Source organism: Pygocentrus nattereri, chromosome 4 (assembly GCF_015220715.1).
Source record: "Pygocentrus nattereri isolate fPygNat1 chromosome 4, fPygNat1.pri, whole genome shotgun sequence".
NCBI lineage: Eukaryota > Metazoa > Chordata > Actinopteri > Characiformes > Serrasalmidae > Pygocentrus > Pygocentrus nattereri.
In genome coordinates this window covers 7,618,503-7,640,244 of record NC_051214.1, presented here as the reverse complement: position 1 = coordinate 7,640,244, position 21,742 = coordinate 7,618,503, and the positions used below count along the sequence as shown (strand labels likewise).

General features: G+C 39.6%; 2 protein-coding genes across 21 annotated transcripts in view; one reads left to right on the top strand and one right to left on the bottom strand.

The window, feature by feature from the left end:
* Positions 1-21,742, bottom strand: part of LOC108415933 (cell wall protein DAN4-like) — a 215,498-nt gene that overhangs the window by 164,055 nt on the left and 29,701 nt on the right. The gene's annotated exons all lie outside the window — the stretch shown is intronic.
* LOC119263169 lies at positions 13,830-21,094 on the top strand. 2 transcript variants are annotated; one of them, XM_037537498.1, is made up of 8 exons: positions 13,830-14,095; positions 14,476-14,787; positions 15,296-15,607; positions 18,205-18,279; positions 18,425-18,526; positions 18,618-18,685; positions 19,220-19,555; positions 19,677-21,094. In XM_037537498.1, exons 1-7 carry the CDS (start codon positions 14,050-14,052, stop codon positions 19,268-19,270), a joined length of 966 nt encoding a protein of 321 aa, XP_037393395.1. In that variant the 5' UTR covers positions 13,830-14,049; the 3' UTR covers positions 19,271-19,555; positions 19,677-21,094. The 2 variants fall into 2 exon arrangements, with proteins under 2 accessions (XP_037393395.1, XP_037393394.1); XM_037537497.1 differs by having other exon boundaries at positions 18,205-18,315.

Sequence of the window (21,742 nt, the reverse complement as noted above, 5' to 3'; positions counted from 1 at the left end):
TCCGTGTTACATGCACATTTGAAAAATACAATTAAAACATTTGAAATGAAAACTGAGAGTAGAGAGGCTGTGAGCTGACATCCTTCACTAGCACCTCTTATGGCTCATTAACTTATGTAATAAATACAGACACTCACTGCATTTTAGATGTCTGTAGAGATGAAGGTATTGATGAAGCTCAACGTCTGAGCTTTGTTCTGCAATCATTAACCACATTTCCTGATTTGTAAATGTTCCCACATGATGTTTATTTAAAGACTTGTTATTGCAGGATGTCCAAAGTCTCTAGTCTTCGTTCCCTTTGCTGTGATGATTGTGATCTTTCTCCACATTATAGTAGCTGTGGTTTATCTCACCAGAACATGGAAGTTCATCTAATGCTTGTTCAATATGTTTTGCTTTATTTAAAGACAAAAAAATAAAGGAGTGAAAATCAATGCCTGACAAAATCCGGCAGAAAGTGCGGTCTCTTAACCCTCCAGGCTCTTGACATCATTTCAGTGTTTCTCCATTATATGAAATGTACGGCTTACATTAATAAAGCCAGCGGGGATTTCAAGCGCGCTGTGAGCGCATGCGGGAGTGTGACGTAACCGCGGCAGCTAGAGTGGACATTGTACGGCGTTAAATGGATCAAAGTCGCCTGTCACGACGCACTTCCCGCTCAGCCTAGTTGGTTAAGGCACTGGCGAGGCGAACGGACATGGCAGTTGTGGGTTCGAACCCCACTCCGTGTCGGCACTGACCTCAAAGTATGCCGGGTTAGCGTAGTTATACATGGGGCCTGGATCCCATCCCGAACGCATACGAACTAGGTTAGCTTAGGTTGGCAGTGCCCTGTCCCTAGTTGAGCCGGCGTCTTTGCTGAGGGGAAGGAAGTTTTTTCCTCATTATTTTTTATTATTATATTTGAAGAATTACGAATTTTACATCTAAACAATTACTAAATGATTAGAGTGACGTGTCTGGATTGTTTCTCCTCTTTAAGTGGAGAATATTTATTAAAAATAATGAATAAATCAGAACATTAGTGTTGTTTTCTTTCAGAATAAAACTCATGTGTCATGCAAACGACCGTTTATCTCAGTATACGTTTATCTTTTTTTCTTTCTCTGTGCATTTATGTTGTGTCCTTCATGCTGTCTATGTACATTAGCCTTTATGTTACGTTTATATTATGTTTGCGTATCGGAGCTGCAGAGACGCGATCTCGTTCAGCTGTGCGCTCCTTTCTGTTTCATATGAATGAAAACAAACTTCACTTTGACTTTGGCTAATTACCTCATACCTGCATAACACGACTCAACATTTTTGAAAATGAAGGCGGTTGTTACTCAGTACTAGTGGTATAAACGGAATCCTCACTTAAACAAGTTTTACAAAAAAAGGACAAACACAGACAGACATTGTAAAAACCAAATACAGAGTGGAGTGTTGTTGTGTTGAACGCTAGATGGCGCTCTACGAGCAGAGCAGTATGGAGAAAATGATGAATATTTAAAAGAAATGTTCAAATACTTTAAGTTTCCTTATATTAAAATAATATATAATTCAGTTTGAATATTCTCAACATGTTATATATAAAGGATAGAATTAAAAGTCTGCAGAGTTAGATTTTTATTAATGTGCTGTTCTCTTTACTGACTGGACATTTAAATGAACAAACGCTTGATGAGTGAAGGAAGGGACTCATTTATGATGTGCACATTAATATAATCTAATGCTGGAACTATAAAACCTTTATTTAAAGACATATTACACTGTGCTTTATCTTCATACTATGTAAATAACAAAGGTTTTAGTGTGTCACCTTCATATTGTTTTGTGAGTGGGGTTATTATAGTTGAGTGGGGTTAATTTCCCCCCTACTATATTAAACAGGTCAACTAGGACCATTAAAACAAAGGATAGCAGAAATCATTCAAGAAAGTGATTTTGTTGGTTCTGCATTCTCTGTGTGTGCGTCACATTATCAGAATGCACTTCTGATGGCTCACAGTGCTGAACATCAGCTAGAGGGGTATAAAGCCCCCCAGCTTTGCGATGTAGCACAATTGAACTGCAATCTCTGGGCTGATGGAGCACCATTGAATTCTATGTCTAGTTTTAAAAAGGTGTGGAAAATCAGTGCAAAACCAGCCGGACACTTTATTAAATACAGCAGAATAGAATCTGCCTCGTTTCTTACAACTCCACACAATTTTATACAATCCTTGAATTTTTTACACTGGCTTTTTCCCCCCCAGTCCAGTCAGTCACTGTCCATGGTGCTGGATTTACATCCTGCAGCTCAGCTTCAGCACCAGTGATCTGAACTTGGTAGATAGAAACAAGCCAGCTGTTCTCTCTCGCTGAAAAAAGCAGCTCACTGTGAAATGAGTGGAGCAGGAAAAAAACGTCCTTACTTTTTTTATTCGCTGCATTAACTTGTGCTGACTATTATGCTTGTTAAGGTAGCAAAATCACTTTTTTTCTCATAACTGTACAACAGTTTTAATGTAATAAAACATTTCTGTGCTCAGTTCTGTGCTACAGACACAGATTACCTGAAGGCCACTGGCCAGCAGGGCTTCTCCAAGACGAGCCGGTTAAAAAAAAACATGTAGTGAAAAATGTCTGTATTTTAACGACAGTGGAGTCTAAAATTCTGAGATCACATTAAAAAGCTTTCAATTTCTTATTTAAAGTAGCACCATGTGTTTTTCATTGTTTACTTTTTGTTATAAAATTGAAAGAAGTTGAGTCAAGAGGAAAAAAAGAACAATTTAACTTGATGTGAATGCGCTGCTAAGAGTCGCCCTGTAAAGCCAGGAAGTCATGTAAAAGTCAGAAGTACCATGTATACGTCTTTACATATCAACAGGCTCAAGAAGAGGACCTGACTCAATTCTACTAGTGGAGGGTCAAAGTTGCTGTGTCTGATACTTTGTATAAAAAATAAATAAGCACATATAACCTGATTTCATGTTCCGTGTTACATGCACATTTGAAAAATACAATTAAAACATTTGAAATGAAAACTGAGAGTAGAGAAGCTGTGAGCTGACATCCTTCACTAGCACCTCTTATGGCTCATTAACTTATGTAATAAATACAGACACTCACTGCATTTTAGATGTCTGTAGAGATGATGGTATTGATGAAGCTCAACGTCTGAGCTTTGTTCTGCAATCATTAACCACATTTCCTGATTTGTAAATGTTCCCACATGATGTTTATTTAAAGACTTGTTATTGCAGGATGTCCAAAGTCTCTAGTCTTCGTTCCCTTTGCTGTGATGATTGTGATCTTTCTCCACATTATAGTAGCTGTGGTTTATCTCACCAGAACATGGAAGTTCATCTAATGCTTGTTCAATATGTTTTGCTTTATTTAAAGACAAAAAAATAAAGGAGTGAAAATCAATGCCTGACAAAATCCGCCAGAAAGTGCGGTCTCTTAACCCTCCAGGCTCTTGACATCATTTCAGTGTTTCTCCATTATATGAAATGTACGGCTTACATTAATAAAGCCAGCGGGGATTTCAAGCGCGCTGTGAGCGCATGCGGGAGTGTGACGTAACCGCGGCAGCTAGAGTGGACATTGTACGGCGTTAAATGGATCAAAGTCGCCTGTCACGACGCACTTCCCGCTCAGCCTAGTTGGTTAAGGCGCTGGCGAGGCGAACGGACATGGCAGTTGTAGGTTCGAACCCCACTCCGTGTCGGCACTGACCTCAAAGTATGCCGGGTTAGCGCAGTTATACATGGGGCCTGGATCCCATCCCGAACGCATACGAACTAGGTTAGCTTAGGTTGGCAGTGCCCTGTCCCTAGTTGAGCCGGCGTCTTTGCTGAGGGGAAGGAAGTTTTTTCCTCATTATTTTTTATTATTATATTTGAAGAATTACGAATTTTACATCTAAACAATTACTAAATGATTAGAGTGACGTGTCTGGATTGTTTCTCCTCTTTAAGTGGAGAATATTTATTAAAAATAATGAATAAATCAGAACATTAGTGTTGTTTTCTTTCAGAATAAAACTCATGTGTCATGCAAACGACCGTTTATCTCAGTATACGTTTATCTTTTTTTCTTTCTCTGTGCATTTATGTTATGTCCTTCATGCTGTCTATGTACATTAGCCTTTATGTTACGTTTATATTATATTTGCGTATCGGAGCTGCAGAGACGCGATCTCGTTCAGCTGTGCGCTCCTTTCTGTTTCATATGAATGAAAACAAACTTCACTTTGACTTTGGCTAATTACCTCATACCTGCATAACACGACTCAACATTTTTGAAAATGAAGGCGGTTGTTACTCAGTACTAGTGGTATAAACGGAATCCTCACTTAAACAAGTTTTACAAAAAAAGGACAAACACAGACAGACATTGTAAAAACCAAATACAGAGTGGAGTGTTGTTGTGTTGAACGCTAGATGGCGCTCTACGAGCAGAGCAGTATGGAGAAAATGATGAATATTTAAAAGAAATGTTCAAATACTTTAAGTTTCCTTGTATTGAAATAATACATAATTCAGTTTGAATATTCTCAACATGTTATTTATAAAGGTTAGAAGTAAAAGTCTGCAGAGTTAGATTTTAATTAATGTGCTGTTCTCTTTACTGACTGGGCATTTAAATGAACAAAAGCTTGATGAGTGAAGGAAGGGACTCATTTATGATGTGCACATTATTATAATCTAATGCTGGAACTATAAAACCTTTATTTAAAGACATATTACACTGTGCTTTATCTTCATACTATGTAAATAACAAAGGTTTTAGTGTGTCACCTTCATATTGTTTTGTGAGTGGGGTTATTATAGTTGAGTGGGGTTAATTTCCCCCCTACTATATTAAACAGGTCAACTAGGACCATTAAAACAAAGGATAGCAGAAATCATTCAAGAAAGTGATTTTGTTGGTTCTGCATCCTCTGTGTGTGCGTCACATTATCAGAATGCACTTCTGATGGCTCACAGTGCTGAACATCAGCTAGAGGGGTATAAAGCCCCCCAGCTTTGCGATGTAGCACAGTTGAACTGCAATCTCTGGGCTAATGGAGCACCATTGAATTCTATGTCTAGTTTTAAAAAGGTGTGGAAAATCAGTGCAAAACCAGCCGGACACATTATTAAATACAGCAGAATAGAATCTGCCTCGTTTCTTACAACTCCACACAATTTTACACAATCCTTGAATTTTTTACACTGGCTTTTTCCCCCCCAGTCCAGTCAGTCACTGTCCATGGTGCTGAATTTACATCCTGCAGCTCAGCTTCAGCACCAGTGATCTGAACTTGGTAGATAGAAACAAGCCAGCTGTTCTCTCTCGCTGAAAAAAGCAGCTCACTGTGAAATGAGTGGAGCAGGAAAAAAACGTCCTTACTTTTTTTATTCGCTGCATTAACTTGTGCTGACTATTATGCTTGTTAAGGTAGCAAAATCACTTTTTTTCTCATAACTGTACAACAGTTTTAATGTAATAAAACATTTCTGTGCTCAGTTCTGTGCTACAGACACAGATTACCTGAAGGCCACTGGCCAGCAGGGCTTCTCCAAGATGAGCCGGTTAAAAAAAAACATGTAGTGAAAAATGTCTGTATTTTAACGACAGTGGAGTCTAAAATTCTGAGATCACATTAAAAAGCTTTCATGTTGTCATTTAAAGCAGCACCATGTGTTTTTCATTGTTTACTTTTTGTTATAAAATTGAAAGAAGTTGAGTCAAGAGGAAAAAAAGAACCATTTAACTTGATGTGAATGCGCTGCTAAGAGTCGCCCTGTAAAGCCAGGAAGTCATGTAAAAGTCAGAAGTACCATGTTTACGTCTTTACATATCAACAGGCTCAAGAAGAGGACCTGACTCAATTCTACTAGTGGAGGGTCAAAGTTGCTGTGTCTGATACTTTGTATAAAAAAATAGAATAAGCACATATAACCTGATTTCATGTTCCGTGTTACATGCACATTTGAAAAATACAATTAAAACATTTGAAATGAAAACTGAGAGTAGAGAGGCTGTGAGCTGACATCCTTCACTAGCACCTCTTATGGCTCATTAACTTATGTAATAAATACAGACACTCACTGCATTTTAGATGTCTGTAGAGATGAAGGTATTGATGAAGCTCAACGTCTGAGCTTTGTTCTGCAATCATTAACCACATTTCCTGATTTGTAAATGTTCCCACATGATGTTTATTTAAAGACTTGTTATTGCAGGATGTCCAAAGTCTCTAGTCTTCGTTCCCTTTGCTGTGATGATTGTGATCTTTCTCCACATTATAGTAGCTGTGGTTTATCTCACCAGAACATGGAAGTTCATCTAATGCTTGTTCAATATGTTTTGCTTTATTTAAAGACAAAAAAATAAAGGAGTGAAAATCAATGCCTGACAAAATCCGGCAGAAAGTGCGATCTCTTAACCCTCCAGGCTCTTGACATCATTTCAGTGTTTCTCCATTATATGAAATGTACGGCTTACATTAATAAAGCCAGCGGGGATTTCAAGCGCGCTGTGAGCGCATGCGGGAGTGTGACGTAACCGCGGCAGCTAGAGTGGACATTGTACGGCGTTAAATGGATCAAAGTCGCCTGTCACGACGCACTTCCCGCTCAGCCTAGTGGGTTAAGGCGCTGGCGAGGCGAACGGACATGGCAGTTGTGGGTTCGAACCCCACTCCGTGTCGGCACTGACCTCAAAGTATGCCGGGTTAGCGTAGTTATACATGGGGCCTGGATCCCATCCAGAACGCATACGAACTAGGTTAGCTTAGGTTGGCAGTGCCCTGTCCCTAGTTGAGCCGGCGTCTTTGCTGAGGGGAAGGAAGTTTTTTCCTCATTATTTTTTATTATTATATTTGAAGAATTACGAATTTTACATCTAAACAATTACTAAATGATTAGAGTGACGTGTCTGGATGGTTTCTCCTCTTTAAGTGGAGAATATTTATTAAAAATAATGAATAAAACAGAACATTAGTGTTGTTTTCTTTCAGAATGAAACTCATGTGTCATGCAAACGAGCGTTTATCTCAGTATACGTTTATCTTTTTTTCTTTCTCTGTGCATTTATGTTATGTCCTTCATGCTGTCTATGTACATTAGCCTTTATGTTACGTTTATATTATATTTGCGTATCGGAGCTGCAGAGACGCGATCTCGTTCAGCTGTGCGCTCCTTTCTGTTTCATATGAATGAAAACAAACTTCACTTTGACTTTGGCTAATTACCTCATACCTGCATAACACGACTCAACATTTTTGAAAATGAAGGCGGTTGTTACTCAGTACTAGTGGTATAAACGGAATCCTCACTTAAACAAGTTTTACAAAAAAAGGACAAACACAGACAGACATTGTAAAAACCAAATACAGAGTGGAGTGTTGTTGTGTTGAACGCTAGATGGCGCTCTACGAGCAGAGCAGTATGGAGAAAATGATGAATATTTAAAAGAAATGTTCAAATACTTTAAGTTTCCTTGTATTGAAATAATACATAATTCAGTTTGAATATTCTCAACATGTTATTTATAAAGGTTAGAAGTAAAAGTCTGCAGAGTTAGATTTTAATTAATGTGCTGTTCTCTTTACTGACTGGGCATTTAAATGAACAAAAGCTTGATGAGTGAAGGAAGGGACTCATTTATGATGTGCACATTATTATAATCTAATGCTGGAACTATAAAACCTTTATTTAAAGACATATTACACTGTGCTTTATCTTCATACTATGTAAATAACAAAGGTTTTAGTGTGTCACCTTCATATTGTTTTGTGAGTGGGGTTATTATAGTTGAGTGGGGTTAATTTCCCCCCTACTATATTAAACAGGTCAACTAGGACCATTAAAACAAAGGATAGCAGAAATCATTCAAGAAAGTGATTTTGTTGGTTCTGCATTCTCTGTGTGTGCGTCACATTATCAGAATGCACTTCTGATGGCTCACAGTGCTGAACATCAGCTAGAGGGGTATAAAGCCCCCCAGCTTTGCGATGTAGCACAGTTGAACTGCAATCTCTGGGCTAATGGAGCACCATTGAATTCTATGTCTAGTTTTAAAAAGGTGTGGAAAATCAGTGCAAAACCAGCCGGACACATTATTAAATACAGCAGAATAGAATCTGCCTCGTTTCTTACAACTCCACACAATTTTACACAATCCTTGAATTTTTTACACTGGCTTTTTCCCCCCCAGTCCAGTCAGTCACTGTCCATGGTGCTGAATTTACATCCTGCAGCTCAGCTTCAGCACCAGTGATCTGAACTTGGTAGATAGAAACAAGCCAGCTGTTCTCTCTCGCTGAAAAAAGCAGCTCACTGTGAAATGAGTGGAGCAGGAAAAAAACGTCCTTACTTTTTTTATTCGCTGCATTAACTTGTGCTGACTATTATGCTTGTTAAGGTAGCAAAATCACTTTTTTTCTCATAACTGTACAACAGTTTTAATGTAATAAAACATTTCTGTGCTCAGTTCTGTGCTACAGACACAGATTACCTGAAGGCCACTGGCCAGCAGGGCTTCTCCAAGATGAGCCGGTTAAAAAAAAACATGTAGTGAAAAATGTCTGTATTTTAACGACAGTGGAGTCTAAAATTCTGAGATCACATTAAAAAGCTTTCATGTTGTCATTTAAAGCAGCACCATGTGTTTTTCATTGTTTACTTTTTGTTATAAAATTGAAAGAAGTTGAGTCAAGAGGAAAAAAAGAACCATTTAACTTGATGTGAATGCGCTGCTAAGAGTCGCCCTGTAAAGCCAGGAAGTCATGTAAAAGTCAGAAGTACCATGTTTACGTCTTTACATATCAACAGGCTCAAGAAGAGGACCTGACTCAATTCTACTAGTGGAGGGTCAAAGTTGCTGTGTCTGATACTTTGTATAAAAAAATAAAATAAGCACATATAACCTGATTTCATGTTCCGTGTTACATGCACATTTGAAAAATACAATTAAAACATTTGAAATGAAAACTGAGAGTAGAGAGGCTGTGAGCTGACATCCTTCACTAGCACCTCTTATGGCTCATTAACTTATGTAATAAATACAGACACTCACTGCATTTTAGATGTCTGTAGAGATGAAGGTATTGATGAAGCTCAACGTCTGAGCTTTGTTCTGCAATCATTAACCACATTTCCTGATTTGTAAATGTTCCCACATGATGTTTATTTAAAGACTTGTTATTGCAGGATGTCCAAAGTCTCTAGTCTTCGTTCCCTTTGCTGTGATGATTGTGATCTTTCTCCACATTATAGTAGCTGTGGTTTATCTCACCAGAACATGGAAGTTCATCTAATGCTTGTTCAATATGTTTTGCTTTATTTAAAGACAAAAAAATAAAGGAGTGAAAATCAATGCCTGACAAAATCCGGCAGAAAGTGCGATCTCTTAACCCTCCAGGCTCTTGACATCATTACAGTTTTTCTCCATTATATGAAATGTACGGCTTTAAATTAAATTAAAAGTCTGCATAGTTAGATTTTTATTAATGTGCTGTTTTCTTTACTGACTGGACATTTAAATGAACAAACGCTTGATGAGTGAAGGAAGGGACTCATTTATGATGTGCACATTAATATAATCTAATGCTGGAACTATAAAACCTTTATTTAAAGACATATTACACTGTGCTTTATCTTCATACTATGTAAATAAGAAAGGTTTTAGTGTGTCACCTTCATATTGTTTTGTGAGTGGGGTTATTATAGTTGAGTGGGGTTAATTTCCCCCCTACTATATTAAACAGGTCAACTAGGACCATTAAAACAAAGGATAGCAGAAATCATTCAAGAAAGTGATTTTGTTGGTTCTGCATTCTCTGTGTGTGCGTCACATTATCAGAATGCACTTCTGATGGCTCACAGTGCTGAACATCAGCTAGAGGGGTATAAAGCCCCCCGGCTTTGCGATGTAGCACAGTTGAACTGCAATCTCTGGGCTGATGGAGCACCATTGAATTCTATGTCTAGTTTTAAAAAGGTGCGGTAAATCAGTGCAAAACCAGCCGGACACTTTATTAAATACAGCAGAATAGAATCTGCCTCGTTTCTTACAACTCCACACAATTTTACACAATCCTTGAATTTTTTAGACTGGCTTTTCCCCCCTAGTCCAGTCAGTCACTGTCCATGGTGCTGAATTTACATCCTGCAGCTCAGCTTCAGCACCAGTGATCTGAACTTGGCAGGTAGAAACAAGCCAGCTGTTCTCTCTCGCTGGAAAAAGCAGCTCACTGTGAAATGAGTGGAGCAGGAAAAAAACGTCCTTACTTTTTTATTCACTGCATTATCTTGTGCTGACTATTATGCTTGTTAAGGTAGCAAAATCACTTTTTTTTTCTCATAACTGTACAACAGTTTTAATGTAATAAAACATTTCTGTGCTCAGTTCTGTGCTACAGACACAGATTACCAGAAGGCCACTGGCCAGCAGGGCTTCTCCAAGACGAGCCGGTTAAAAAAAGCATGTAGTGAAAAATGTCTGTATTTTAACAACAGTGGAGTCTAAAATTCTGAGATCACATTAAAAAGCTTTCATTTTGTCATGTAAAGCAGCACCATGTGTTTTTCATTGTTTACTTTTTGTTATAAAATTGAAAGAAGTTGAGTCAAGAGGAAAAAAGAACAATTTAACTTGATGTGAATGCGCTGCTAAGAGTCGCCCTGTAAAGCCAGGAAGTCATGTAAAAGTCAGAAGTACCATGTTTACGTCTTTACATATCAACAGGCTCAAGAAGAGGACCTGACTCAATTCTACTAGTGGAGGGTCAAAGTTGCTGTGTCTGATACTTTGTATAAAAAATAATGGCAGAAAATCCGGCAGAAAGTGCGGTCTCTTAACCCTCCAGGCTCTTGACATCATTTCAGTGTTTCTCCATTATATGAAATGTACGGCTTACATTAATAAAGCCAGCGGGGATTTCAAGCGCGCTGTGAGCGCATGCGGGAGTGTGACGTAACCGCGGCAGCTAGAGTGGACATTGTACGGCGTTAAATGGATCAAAGTCGCCTGTCACGACGCACTTCCCGCTCAGCCTAGTTGGTTAAGGCGCTGGCGAGGCGAACGGACATGGCAGTTGTGGGTTCGAACCCCACTCCGTGTCGGCACTGACCTCAAAGTATGCCGGGTTAGCGTAGTTATACATGGGGCCTGGATCCCATCCCGAACGCATACGAACTAGGTTAGCTTAGGTTGGGAGTGCCCTGTCCCTAGTTGAGCCGGCGTCTTTGCTGAGGGGAAGGAAGTTTTTTCCTCATTATTTTTTATTATTATATTTGAAGAATTACGAATTTTACATCTAAACAATTACTAAATAATTAGAGTGACGTGTCTGGATTGTTTCTCCTCTTTAAGTGGAGAATATTTATTAAAAATAATAAATAAAACAGAACATTAGTGTTGTTTTCTTTCAGAATGAAACCCATGTGTCATGCAAACGACCGTTTATCTCAGTATACGTTTATCTTTTTTTCTTTCTCTGTGCATTTATGTTGTGTCCTTCATGCTGTCTATGTACATTAGCCTTTATGTTACGTTTATATTATATTTGCGTATCGGAGCTGCAGAGACGCGATCTCGTTCAGCTGTGCGCTCCTTTCTGTTTCATATGAATGAAAACAAACTTCACTTTGACTTTGGCTAATTACCTCATACCTGCATAACACGACTCAACATTTTTGAAAATGAAGGCGGTTGTTACTCAGTACTAGTGGTATAAACGGAATCCTCACTTAAACAAGTTTCACAAAAAAAGGACAAACACAGACAGACATTGTAAAAACCAAATACAGAGTGGAGTGTTGTTGTGTTGAACGCTAGATGGCGCTCTACGAGCAGAGCAGTATGGAGAAAATGATGAATATTTAAAAGAAATGTTCAAATACTTTAAGTTTCCTTGTATTAAATTAATATATAATTCCAGTTTCAGATCAGCGGGTGCAGTTTGGAAACTGTTATAAATGTCCGACGCGTCTTCCCCAATTACGTGCAGAAAGATCTGAGCTTGCAATTTCTCGTCCCCTTGCCCCGCTCCGCTAGCAGCTAGATATATTTCAAATCTCTGCTTGAACCGTTTCCAATTATCTGCGAGATTTCCACTCAACTGCATGGGTGAGGGTGGGCTTAGATTATCCATGACTGTGGGTCTTCTTTCTGTCCTTCTAGCCGATGAATTCTGCTGCGGTGACTGCGCCGACTCTGGCACCACTTCTTCTCCGTGTTCGCCGAGTTCTTCCGTGCTTTCCTCACTGCTAATGCTGCTGCCGTTCTCCTCCGTCGTTAGCGTTACACATTTCACTTCTAGGCTCGCAGGCACAACCTCACAGCTCAAACTCGCTCACTCGTCACCGAAACTCATCTTCCCTACTTACTTTCAAAGATTTTCACCATCTGACACCATGTTATGCCGTGTAGTGCATTAATGAAAAGACACACACGGTCAGCGTGGGTTTATCTGTAACTTTACTGAACCAAAATAACTGCCCGTCAGCCTCTATGGTCCCCCTTGTAAGCTTTCTCCCTGCCTTGTGGGTAATGGAGTATATTTAAGCAATGCATAACAACACCACTCCCAGAACATAACGGCCAGACATGACATGTCGACTTTATTCCCTTCTGTTTCCTCACAGCAGCAGTAACTGGTAGCTGACAGTGATCAGGGGTATTTTCCACACTTTACTGTGTTTAGCTGGTGCTGTGTTTTCTCCCCACAGCTCCGCAGACTCAACACCTGCCTGACCAACACACCTGATCAGCTCGTTAATCAGTTGATGAGCTGGATCAGGTATTTTAATGTAAGGGAATGTTGAAACCATGCGGAGCTGCAGGGCCACAGAACCAGTTAATGAATAAAGTGTTAATAAATAGTGAATTAAACAGCAGCAAATCTCATCTAGTTTACACTTTAGCAGACAATACTAGGCTAGTTAGCACTAGCATCTGCAAGCTTTAAAGGAGGAGCGAGGTAGCGGACGCATGTGCGGAGGTAAGTGACTTTTATTGAGGGCAAATCCAGGGTCGCGATCGAAACAGTCCAAGGTCATATAGCCAACACGGAGATATTGAGGTTCAGACATGAGAAGTAACAGACTCAAACCAACACAGAGCTTCAAACAGCACAAACACGACGAGCAAACAACGACCAGCGAAAACAAAGGGCTTAAATACACAGAGACAACAAGAGACAGGTGAACACAATCAGGGGCGGAGTTACAAAACCAAAACAAAAACGCACATGGACAGGACTGGGAGGGGCCAATCGTGACACACAGGTTTACTTTGCTCTGCTTTAACCTTGAACTGTAGCTGCTTTCCTCCCATTTCCGACAGGAACATTCTCCTCAAAAGTAGAACAATTTCTCGTAAAATGTTTCTCAACATTCGACTGTTTTCTGAGGATGAAGTCGTTTCTAATTCGCCAGATTCTTGTTGAATTTTCCCGTTCCACCTTAAATGGTGCCTGAGGCGAACGTAAATGCGACTAAGTCTATTCATCTCCAAATATTCATCCTCAATGCATTTTTATAGCTGCTAACCAGGCAAGACTTCGTTGCCATGTGACCTGCAGTCTGCACAGCAGGTCTCAGTCTTTGGACTCTTGTAGCTGCAATGAGGGGTTTCTAATAAAGTGTCCAGTGACTGTATAGAGAGAAAAAGAGGGCAGTGGCTTCAGCAACATATGACTACATGAGATGTCGTTCACTGTGTGCTACAAGAGAAGGAAGAGGAAGAGCTGACAGGATGCTGTCACATCACTATATTTGGTGTGGGTGAGTGACAGAGAGAGAAAGACGAGCTCATCTGAACACAGTTCCTCTTTCAGGTGCAATCATTTGAGTGCGGAAGAGTCCAGTGAAGTCCAGCTGACAGAGAAACAGGATTTGCTCGTGTGCTGGTCGTGTCAGGTGGACTGTAGGTCTGTAAAGAGCTCTGCAGAAGTCCTGAGGTGGTGTAGTTTGTGAGTAGTTGACAGATCGGTCAGTAGAGCGGGTTGTAAGAGTGGTCATATCTGCAGTCGTGCTGTCTCTGTATGTAGTGAGGAGGCTCTGTAACTCAGGAAGAATGCAGGTTGGTTTGTATCTGCTGCTTGTGCTCCACATTGCTGAAGGTGAGTGAAGCATTAAATCTCTTACTGTAGACACTAGTGTAACACAGTACTGTGTAAATCTTCATTTTGAATCATGCTGTAATCTTACTGATGACGTGGGAATGGAAGGATATGAACTGCACAGCAATTCAAATCATTGGAGTTGATTGTTTGCCTTCAAAGCCACATCACACGTATTTAAAGTAGCTCTAACTGTTTCAGCTGTTTCAGGCTGAAGTGAGTTTCTCTACAGTATAATAACATTAGTAACTGAAAGCTTTAGGAAACTGTGCTTAGGTGGTCAAGCATGTCTTTTTATAACGATGGCTTTACAGTAAAATTCTGTTTATGGTTGATCAAGTGTTGCACAAGTGATGATAGTGACTGGTGTGTTTCTGCAGGCTGCAAACTGAAAGATAGAAAGTTTGAAGAGATTACTGCACACATAGGAGGGTCAGCCCTGCTGCCCTGTTACTGCACTGACCCACAAGCCACACCTGGAAGATTTACCTGGAAGAAACCTAGAACAAACATAGACATATTGGAAGAGATGTCCAGTGAAAGGATTCAGTACAGAGACAGAGTTCAGCTGGTTAATGGTCACTCTCCAGGAAATCTCTCTCTACTCATATCACTCCTGACTGAAGAGGATGGAGGATATTACAGGTGTGATTTGGAAAGTCGATACACAGACATCAAACTCACAGTTAAAGGTACAACTCTGTTTTGATCCACACACATAGTGAAGAGATCATCTCATATCTAGATGCCTGATATAATAAACTTTGTTGTTAAACATTCCAAATGCATTGGGTCTCTGGTTTTGCAGTAGTACTGAAAGAGCGACTAATGATACTAGATTCTTTAATAATCATGGTGAAGTTATTAAACAGTTGTTGTGGTGCTTAGCTACATATAATGACACTCCACCTTTGAGATCAAGAGTAATACACTGTTTTTAATTGCCAAGGTATTGCTAAGTGTTTTGTAGGGCACCTTTATTTATGCAGTACTTGTTTAATAGTGGTTACTGTGAGTGGTCGTAGTCAGGTGTGGAGAAATATAGTGAAAGAGAACTTCAGTGATCTGGTATCTGATGATAAACTATGTGTTAAGACATTTTTTACTGGTCATTCTTACTTATAAGGCCTCATTTAGTGCTTCTGGATGAGTTGTCACCTGCATACGATAATCCTCAATCCTGAATATGTGTCGCTACAGGCTGCACTCTGACCAACCTTAAGACAACATTACCTATCACAGCTCATACAGGAGGGTCAGTACTGCTGCCCTGCTCCTGCGCTGAGCTACGTGCCAAACCCAAGACATTCAGCTGGAATAAATACATCAATCCAAATTGGGACATGATAACCTTTGAAAGTGGTCAGTACAGAGACAGAGTTCAGCTGGTTAATGGTCACTCTCCAGGAAATCTCTCTCTACTCATATCACACCTGACTGAAGAGGATGGAGGAGTTTACAGGTGTGATGCTCTGCCAAGTGGATACACACTCATCAGACTCACTGTTAAAGGTAAAACACTGGTTTGTTTTCTGAGTGCAAAGTGTGTTGAATGAACTGTGTAAGATTTATTATCCTTCCAGTACAAATGCTCCAAGAAGAGCTTTAATGAGGGTTCTGTATTGAGGGTGTGAGCAGTAGTTAACATTTTCTCCAGTATATGAATGTTTATCATGTTCTATAATGTCTACAGAAGGGACATTTATATTGTCTCACAGTCCCCACACTGGGACTCTGTATTGGATCTTTCCAACAAAACTCCATCCCCTCATCACTGCTCACTTGGGTCTTTTTAGCCCTGTTATCTCAGGTATCTGGATCTGCTCTGTCATTGTGTTTGCCTTTTTCTAGTTTCTCCTTTAGTCCTGTGTTTGTATGAATGGCTTTTATTTTCTACATTGTTTGGTGAAGTCATGTTTACATGTTTTTTATCTTGGAATTCTGAGCCTGTTTCAGGTTGTTGTTCTCTTGTCATTTCTGTTGAATTTTGCTCCTGGTTTCAGTCTGTTTAGTCTGTCTTCTAGTTATTAGGCTGTGGTTTGTCCTGGGTCAGTCCTGTCTGGCTTCACTCTGACACACGCAAGAGTTACACACTGTCTTTTCTAGGAATCCTCAAGCGAATATGCTTTTGTCCTTTAGCCTCAAGCCCATCATTTAGAAACATATATGGTTTGTTGAAGACTGTTTCATGAAGATGCATCTCAGGACATGTAGTTACTCCATACTTTAACAAGAAATTTCAGATTTTTATTTGAAAAACTCTTCTCCCTACTGGCTCCTCTGCTATCTGTCCAGGTTATATGATGCCTTAGAAATCAAGACCACGTTTTGTCAGGCTGGATAAACTTAATTTCTCTGTGAAAAGCAGTCTGGAAATGGAGCTCATTAGATCCATTTAAAACAAGAAAACATGAAAAAGATTTCATAGTATTCCAATGACATTGCACAATTGCACAGCTACCTTTTTGGTAGGCATCATCAGTTTCATTTGGTTGTGCAGTGCAGGTTTCTTATGAGAACACAGCCATAACCAATCCAGCAAATGTAGTAAAGCACGTTATTGACATTAAATTTCCGTCTCAGTTTTAAAGCATATTAAACTATATATGTGAGATCACTGCCTCGGTGTAATTTGATCTTTTGCTATATTTTATCCATTGATAGCTGAAGTCCACACAGCTGAGATTTCCTGCTGTGTTATTAATCACAAATCATGCTAGCTCACTGAATAGTATGCAAATATAGTGCCGTACTTTTAGAAGGACAGTCATTAGTGTAGTAGATACAGAAGCTTGAGTTTTTGTATGCAGCATTACATCAGCCAGTAAGACGTGTTCAACAGTGTAGCAGCTCTGGTGACTCCTTATATCTGCTGTTCAGCTCATTGGCAGGCATGAAAAATTCCAATTCCATTTATTAATGTTAAGTAATGTTGGTAATTGATTTTTCTGAACTTAATTGTGTTCAGCTGATTTTAGCTTTGTATTCACCAGCTTCTTCTTCATTATTCATTCTACACTAATGGCACCTCATTGTAATCACAGCAAAATTTGAAGTGGGATAGAAAAACTGAATAATAAGCTTGCAAATAAGGATCTAACTTTAGCTTCACATGTGTGTATGTGCCAATTATTTTAAAGCTTTTTTTTTTTTAAATTAGTTTTCATGAAACCTCACACACATGGGAGATACTCAAGTTATACAGATCCAGTCCACCAATCTAGCTAATCTGCTCCCTTTAGCATTTTCTGAAGACTTTTTCTAAGGTGTCCACAAACCTTTCATCTTTTTCTTGCTTGTTCTAGTCTGTTTTGCTTTGTCATAATCCACCATGGACCATTTTAATTAGTTTTCATAAAATCTCACACACTTGTGAGATATGTAGAAAAGCTGATAAGATGAGGTCTATCAGAGCACAGTGAGAGTTACAGCACTCCAGTATAGCAAGAAAGTATAGCAAGAAAGTGTTCTTAATTACATAGTCGAATACTCCAAATAACAGCTAATGTGTAAATGAAAATACATTTTCTCTAATAAAGTTGATATCAATTAACCAACGTACAAATCAGTACTAAAACTATTGCATTTCACATCACAGCAACTCCACTATCTGCCAAAACCGCTCTGCAGAAGAGCCCCTCTGAGTACAATATTACCATTAAGCAAAGGCAGTCAAGAGCAACAACATCTGCAACAATACTCAAGCACACACCCAGTTCTCATAGTAGGGTTATAATAATATATGTCTATCAATAATATACTGTATACCCATAATGTAGGCCAGGGTCTGAGATTCTGTGGTACATTTAACATGTTATGAACACTAATTTTAAATCATTATGTCCAAAATTCATAATGTATAATAAACATGGCCACAGGCATGTTTATAATGTCTTATTAATGCATAATAACATTATGAATGTGTTCATAGACTCTTATAGACATTGATTTTTACAGACAATTTTGTGTGTATAAAGCCCTGTGTATGCGAAAAATGAAAAAAAAAAAAAAGTTGTCTGCCTATAATAAAAAAGTAAGTTGCCTATAATGCATTTTCAAATGAATTATTATGTTCAGCACATCAGTTCTGTCTCATGCTGCACCCACAGCTAAACCTATGACTACTACATCGCACTCAACCAATCAAGCAACCCCCCAATCAACCGGGAAGTCTGATGGAACCAGTACTGTCATTTCAACAACTTGTCCTTCACAACAAGGTTATTATGCATTCATTTCATTAACCTGATCAAGCATATAATCAAGTGTACTAACCAATTCCACACACAGTAACATAAATGTTTACCTTCTTTATTCTTTCTATTACAGATGTATCCAGTCCATCAACCAAAGAGTTGATCATCTATGCTACTGTGGGGGGCTTACTGCTGTTAATGGTACTGATTGGGGTCATCTACTGGAGATACAGAGGTACACACACATCCACAAACACTGTATTTACATTTCTTACACTCTTAGTGCTTGGACTTCTGTGCACTTTGACTTTTGTTTGACTCTGTAGCTAAAAGACAAGGGCAGATGGAGGACAGTGAGAGAAAACCAGAATGGAGAAGAGATCAGGAGACACAGGTAGGATCAGAAGTATGACTTCTCTCTTAGTGTTAAGATGTCATCTGTTATACAAGCTTTGAAGCTTAGAAATTGCGATTTTATAGAAGTTGGAAGTAAACATACATGGTGTAATAAAATATATATTTTTTTTTTGTAATGTAATTAATTTTTTTCCCGTGACAAAGCAAATCCAGTGATGTAGTGTCTGTGAATGCAGGCTTATAGAGAGGCCCTGTGAATCACCTCTACCTCTTATATTATCAATGCATAATTCTGCAATTTCCCTCTGGGATCAATAAAAGATTGATTCTGAAAAAAATAAATAAAAAATTAACTGATTCCAAGCCCCACCCTCCATTCACTGCTTAGCAACTTTTGCTATTTGCCATGAAGTTGGCCAAGATTTAAGTTCTTTAGTAGCTTGCAAGGGTCTCCTGAATTTCCCCAAACAACTTGTATGTTGCTCAAAGATGAGGTATTTAATGACTTCTTTCATTTTGGTGAAGGTTGCACCATCAGACTATTCATATTATATTTCGCTATTTCCCTCAGGAAATATCAAGAGAGCAATGGACCACGCAGCCAACTCCCCAAGCTGAGTGAAGCCGATGCAGGCGTCGAGACCGTAAACAAAGACGGGGAAGGTGAGGCAGACTATGGGCTAAGCTAAGGTTTATCCCGCACCGGACTTTGGTTCCCAGCATTTTTCTCGCCAATGTTCAAACAAAATGGATGAACTGCGACTCTGAGCTACTACACACAGATGGATCAGAGAGTGTGACATTATTGTTCTTACGGAGACGTGATTGAACGGGGATTTCCCGAGCGGTGCACTGAAGCTGGAGGGATGCAGTGTGTTCAGTGTGGACAGAGTGGCTGAGGACTCCGGTAAGAATAAAGGAAGAGGTCTGTGTGTTTATGTAAACAAATCATGGTGTACGGACTCCACCATAATTGAAAGTCAGTGCTCTACTAACTGATGATCAGATTTTGTCCCCTCTGTTTACAGAGCACACAGTTGTATCGTTACCACAGCCTACATCCCTCCTGATGCTAATGCTAAGCTATCTATGTACAGCAATTGACAAACAACAAACTGCACACCCTGATGGACTTTTTATTGTTGCTGGGGACTTCAATCACTCTAATTTGCAATCTGTGCTGCCAAAATTCCACCAGAATGTTTCCTACTTGACCAAAGGAGACCAAACTCTAGATCATGTCTACACAAACATTGCAGATTCATATAAGGCTGCCCCCCTTCCCCACCTGGGTCAGTCTGATCACATCATTGTTTCTGCTCCCACTCAGCAAACATGTGAAAACATCTACAAAGACTGTTAAAGTGTGGCCAGAAGGGGCCGTCTCCTCTCTACAGCATCAGTTTCAGAACAGTGATTGGACTATGTTCTGCCCTGAAGGCCCTACAGACTCTCACATGGACTTGGACGCATACACCTCAGCTGTAATGAGTTATATCAACTCATGTATTGACAATGTCACCTCTGTCAAGCAGCTAAAAAATCTTTCCAAATCAGAAACCTTGGATGAATGCTGAGGTTCGGCTACTTCTGAAGGCACACGACGCTGCTTTCAGATCTGGTGATGCAGAGGCTTACAGCTCAGCCAAGGCAGTCCTGAAGAAGGACATTAGGAAAGCCTAACATGCCTTCAAACTCTCTGTTGAAGAGAACTTCCACAACTCCAACCCCCACCGCATGTGGAAGGACATCCAGACTTTGACGGACCATAAACCACCCCCACTGACCCCCCTCCAGCCAGCAGTGCCTCTCTCTCAGACCTGCTTAATTCATTATTAATATTATTAATAATGATGATTAATAACTGGTTCTACACTCGTGTCGATCAGGGCATTTCTGAAGACAACACATAGGGTCTACTACCTCACAACGTCACCCCCCCACACTCTCTCCAGCGGAGGCATGTTCAGTACTGACCAGAGTAAATGCATGTAAAGCTGCCGGCCCAGATGGCATGACAAGCGTAGTGCAATTAAACAGATCAGCGTTATGTTCATCAGACCACAAAGCAGCACAAAGCAAGTAGTGTTTGTGTGTGTGTGTTTGTGTGTGTGTGTGTGTGTGTGTGTGTGTGCGTGTGAGTGAGTGAAAAGCGAGCGATAGATAAGATGTGAGTAGAGGGGAGAGAGAGTACAAGACAAAAAAATAGAGGCTGATAGACAGACAGTATATGCTGTATTTGGTTTACCAAGTCAGTAGCTGTATGCAGCATGTCTTTTACAGTGTCTACCTCATTATACTCAGCAGTCTTCAGTGACCTCTTTCACAAGTGTTCTGCAAAAAAAGGTAGGACACTGTCACTGGGGCAGTACCCTTCTTGTCACTGGGGTGGGACCCTCAGGGGTACATCTCTGTACCTTTAGTCAGGGAACATAACTGTACCAGAATCCATTGAAACTATATTTTCTAAGTTGTATTGACTCCACACACCCCGTCTCGCCTCCAGGCTTTTTATTAAATGGTTCTGCTTTAAAACATTAGTTTATAAAAATATAAAAATAGCTACTTTTCCACTAGGAAAAGCTTCTTTAAGGCAATTGGACCTTAAAACCGCTGTTGTACCTCTGAGGGAACGTTTACACTGTTTGTACCTTGATGAACGAATCATGTACCTGCATGGTACCTTTATTGTTATCAAGGCACTGAATACTTTAATATACATTTCTAAAAGCATTTGTGTGCACAGTTTATGCAAACTTTAGAAAACATACCAAAAGCATGATCTTAGCATAAGTTGGATAAGTATGCTTAGGCCCCAGTGACTGTGCTTTCCAAAGTCCTGCTTCATTCCTTCCCTGATAAAGGAAAGGATCAAATGCTCTATGCCAGGGGTCTTGAATTGAAATTCAATAAGGTCCAGTTAGAGAAAATTTCCTCAAGGTCCAGAACATCATAATGTCTAACGTACATCATAATTCAGTGCCATATACTGTTTACTGAAGTAGCCTAGTAGTTATATCAACATCTTATACAGTCAACAACTGAATGCCGAATCAAATAAAGTACAACAGTCATATTTCAACAACATTTGCTT